This window comes from Choloepus didactylus, chromosome 16 (assembly GCF_015220235.1).
Source record: "Choloepus didactylus isolate mChoDid1 chromosome 16, mChoDid1.pri, whole genome shotgun sequence".
NCBI lineage: Eukaryota > Metazoa > Chordata > Mammalia > Pilosa > Megalonychidae > Choloepus > Choloepus didactylus.
The window spans coordinates 76,144,967-76,149,814 of NC_051322.1; the positions used below are offsets into that span (position 1 = coordinate 76,144,967).

General features: G+C 34.6%; 1 protein-coding gene across 1 annotated transcript; it reads left to right on the forward strand.

The window, feature by feature from the left end:
• The first annotated feature begins 390 nt into the window (after positions 1-390).
• LOC119511340 (olfactory receptor 5AL1-like) lies at positions 391-1,333 on the forward strand. The gene is given in 2 exon segments (XM_037805779.1): positions 391-416; positions 418-1,333. Coding segments are annotated over 2 exon segments (942 nt in total).
• The last annotated feature ends 3,515 nt before the right edge of the window (positions 1,334-4,848 follow it).

Consider the following 4,848-nt stretch of genomic DNA (forward strand, 5'->3'; position numbering starts at 1 on the left):
ATATAAGGTATTCCAAATAACAATGATTTAAAAAAAAAATCTTACCTGTTTCAAATAATTTTGAAACTTTAATTTGTCTTATTAAAATATATAACATATTTTTCAGTTGTATACATTTTTAAATAAAATATCTTCTTTCTACTTTAAAAAATCCACTTAAAATTTCTTGCTTTGCAATTTCTGCCTAGAACAAACCTCTTCATTATGAAAGAAGTAACTAACTTGAGAATAACACAGAGAACCATCAGAATTCTCCTTTGAATGTGTTCAGTATAATATTATTGTGAGAACCATATCCTAACATCTATTTGAAAATTGCATATGGAGTCAAGAGTACTTGTAACGTATGCTCTAGAAGAATTCATCCTGGAAGGATTGTACATGTATTCCATGGCCAAAGGCAATCATTCAGCAGTATCAGTTTATCCTTTTGGGAATCACAGATAATCCAGAGCTTCAAGCCCTTCTTTTTGGTGTCTTCCTAGTGATCTATTTAGCTAGTGTCATGGGCAATGTTGGTTTGATAGTACTAATCCAAATCAGTCCTCAACTTCACACACCCATGTACTTGTTCCTCAGCCATCTGGCTTTTGTTGACTTTTCTTTTCCTTCATCTATCACCCCAAACACCTTGGCAAACTTTATGCGTGAAGTTAAAAGTATAACATTTTATGCCTGTGCCATTCAGTTGTACTGCTTTATCACATTTGTAGTTTGTGAATTGTACCTGCTTTCAATTATGGCATATGATCGTTATATGGCCATCTGCAACCCTTTACTCTATGTCATTCTTATGCCTAGGAGACTCTGTATTCGAATGATTGCTAGCACATACATTTATGGATTCACTGTGGGTCTTGTTCAGACGGTGGCGACATTTTGCTTGTCTTTTTGTGACTCCAATATGATGAACCACTTCTACTGTGATAATATTCCCTTGATGGCACTGGCCTGCTCTGACACTCACATCAAAGAGCTGATGCTACTTATCACTGCTGGGTTCAATACCCTCTGCTCTCTTTTGATTGTGCTAATTTCTTATGTCTTCATTCTTTTGGCCATTCTGAAGATTCATTCTGCTAAAGGAAAACAGAAAACCTTTTCTCCCTGTGCTTCCCACCTGACTTCCATCACAATATTTTACGGCACAGTCATTTTTATGTACCTACAGCCCAAGTCAAGCCATTCTCTAAACACCGATAAATTTGCTTCTGTGTTTTATGTGATGGTGATTTCCATGTTAAACCCAATGTTCTATAGCATGAGAAACCAGGAGGTAAAAACTGCCCTGAGGGGAATTATAGAAAATTTGCATTTGCTACCAAATAACTGAAGAATAACTGGACAGGTATTAGACACTTAGAGTTGTATCTTTTCTAATGTCAAAATGCTGCTAATTGACAGAGCCAATTCCTTCACTTCAAGTCCTCAAACTCATTTTTCTGATGTATATCTTCTTAGCCTCATGGAGAATAAATCGCAATTTCATTCTTAAATATTTCCACGTGAAAGGCATTTTGTAAATTTTACTTCAGTTGTTAAATTGAAAGGAAGGATGGGGGAGATTGCTATCTTAATCCTCTTTGGCCATGGCATCCTACATGTCCCCAACTCTACCCCCCACACAAAAAATCAATAAAAATCCCATATTTGGAAATAGTGGCTTCATCTGAATTATCTGTGCTACTGAGAAATTTTGGATTGTATTGAAATAGATAACCACACAAAATTATGGGAAATGTCAAATTTTAATACAGGAATTTGGGTTTTGGACACTATAGATAATTTCATCTGGGAAGGATAGCAAGAACAGAGTTACTTTAATATCATGCATTTAGTGACACTGATTTTGTATCAGTTTAGATCACTGGGGCAGCTTCATGCCATTATAATTTTTGCCTGTTCTATGTATGTAACTGTGGGATGAGGAATTGCACACTTCATTAAAATAGTTTGGCAAAAAAATTTAGCTTTTCAAGTTACTTTCAGCATGGGTAAGTAAGTAACTTCACATTTATGCGCCTCTATTTACCCATCTACTACATGAAATGGTAGTTTCTTTCTCTTAGATTGATTGTGAGGATCCAATGTCATGATACATATGACAGGTTTTGAATAGTTTCTGTCACATAGCTAGTGCTTCATAAACATTGCTATTATATTCCATGATTTTCAATGTTATTGCATCAATGATTCATTTGATTTCATGTGAGATAATGGGGTAATTGTCCTTTAGGATATAGTTGCCGACTATATCAAAATATGCTTAATTTTAAAACCAACAGATTGAAAATTAAAAACCAAGGAGTAATTTCTTGTGAACTTTTAAAACAATTTAATGGTTTTAAATTTATTTCTCTGTGTCAATGAACATAAATTAAACTGAATTGTTTTAGGCTTCTCCACACTTGCTACACAATATTATTTAAAATGTGCATCTTTTTCTTGAAAACAAAGCATCATTCTTGATACATTTAGTAAAGATTAGCTTAATAAATTATGATTTTTTTTCAGTTCCAAACTTTTCAAAATCAAGAAAGAGCTATTTAATGCTTTTGTGTCAGGTGCTAGCAGATAATTTTAACTGTGCTGCCTTAGTCAATTTTCATAACCCTGACTGAGATGGATATAATTCTCCATTCTGTAAAGAAAAGATTCAAAACCAGTTTATGTAATTTATAAATAAATAAATACATACATATATATATATGGATAGTAAATGAAAGTACCAAGATTGAATTCAGTTTTATCCAACTGTGAAGCTCAATTTTAAATGAGTTTCTTATACTTCCAAGGACAGTTTGTACAATGTAGAGATGTTTTTAAAAAACTGAATAGTGATTCACAAAAAATCACTCAAAAACCAGACATAAATTAAAAGTTTTCATAAGTTCAGAATGATTAGAAAGTTATATAAGCCTGAGCCTGGCACAGAATATACACATAGGCTCTACAAAGGACAGGAAAAAAGAAAGGTCACCACATGCAAAGCAGAGGATCTTCTGCCTTTATCACCTTTTTGCCTCTCAGTGATGCTGACTCCAAAGGTGTCTGAGAATCTCCCACTCCCCCACAGTCTTTGGTGCTGTATCAGTGAGAGCAAGGCTTCCTGAGACTGAGCCAGAGCTCCTCTGGCACCTTTGCTCTGGGGTAGGAGCCCACTCATGAACCCTCAGCCACAGCTCTAATCCTGACCCATCCAGCCAGGGTGAATGGCACAAGGGGCCATGAGACTAACCAGCAGCCTTGCTAAGATGTGGGGTGGACTGGGTAATTGGGCTCCTTGGCAGATGCTGTGAAATCATGACTGGCTTGAGCTGTGCTTAGTGCTGGGAACAGGAGTTTTGCCCAAGGAATGACATAAGCCAGGCTCACATGCTAAAACAAATCATAGCCTAACTGATTCCACTATGATAGCTGGACATCACTATTTGCTATTATATAACTGCTTTATAAAGTCCTCTTAACAACTCTGAGCTCTGAGGTATACATTTATTATGTGATTGTTAGGGGAAATGATCTCTAACAGTTCTCCAAATGTGTGATTACTTTTGTAATATAATGCCAAAATTCTATGCTTAATTTAATTACTTACAGACTGAAATAAGTGCCAAGGGAAGGCATAAGGGAACAAAAATCTATATAAAATTGTTAGTGGCTTTTCTTCATAGATTACATTCTAAAATTACTCTGAAAATATGTAGATGGAATATGGGCTCCTCTGACACAATGCTTAAATAAAAATGCATGTAAGCAAATATGAGGAAATTATAAACAAATCATACAGGAAAGTATAAATTAAACTCCATTGAACACTTAGATTCTAGATGCATTCCTGAAAATCCTGTGCTTCTACAAAATGATTCTGCAATTAAATTAAAAAATGTTTTAAGGTAATTGTAACATAATGCATTTTTAAAATATCCATGTGTTGTTGTGTTGTTAAAATGATTAAAGACCACATGATTTATCTATTTTTGTAAATCTTGATTTCTGCATATTGGACATGAATGCATGTGAGTCTACAGCTTAAGTAGATAAAGCTGAAAAAATCTCATGAGTCTAAAGCTTTTAATATCAACATCCAAAAACAATTGCTTTGATTTTTATTTAAATTAGACCATCAACAAATTTTAGATACAAAAATGTCTTGGTGATGCTCATGTCATTGACAATAATAATAACCAAGTTGATATTTTTCAAGCTACTTTAGGTGCCAGTCACTATGAATACCTAACCTGTTAGGTGAGCATTTTTTTTTTTTTTTTATTTTACAAATAGCTGGAACTTTATTATTAAGTAGGAGTAGCAATATTCACATTTAGGCTGAAATCTTTCTGGAATTGGTCATGTTCTTCTCCAATCTTGGATTCCTCCAGGCAGTCACTGTTTGCCACCTTTTTTGTTTTTTAACCTCTTGATTCTATCTGTATCCAGACACAAAAACATCATAGGCACCAAAGGAGAGATGAAAATACATACTTTACTGAAATAAGCCAGGAGATAAAATACATAAAGTTGATTTTCAGGTTTGGCCTGAGGGACTGGCATTTCAAGAGTAGAACCCATCTTCCTAGAGAAATTCCTAGAGAACAATTTTAGAGGCTGCACGTAACAGTTTCTGCCCAGGAAGAGCTGAATAACTTATCTATTAAACACAGTTGAATTTCTTAGTCTCTGAGGAAAACCAGGGTTAACTTAGAAGTGATTGCAAATAGTAGGGAATTAAAAATGCATAAAGACACAAAAACTTCAGTTCACTTAATGCTTAAATAAAGCTATAATGCAGAAAGGTACAGTGAAACTCAGAAGACCAGGTGGTCTCAAGTGGATCAAGTTCTATCAACA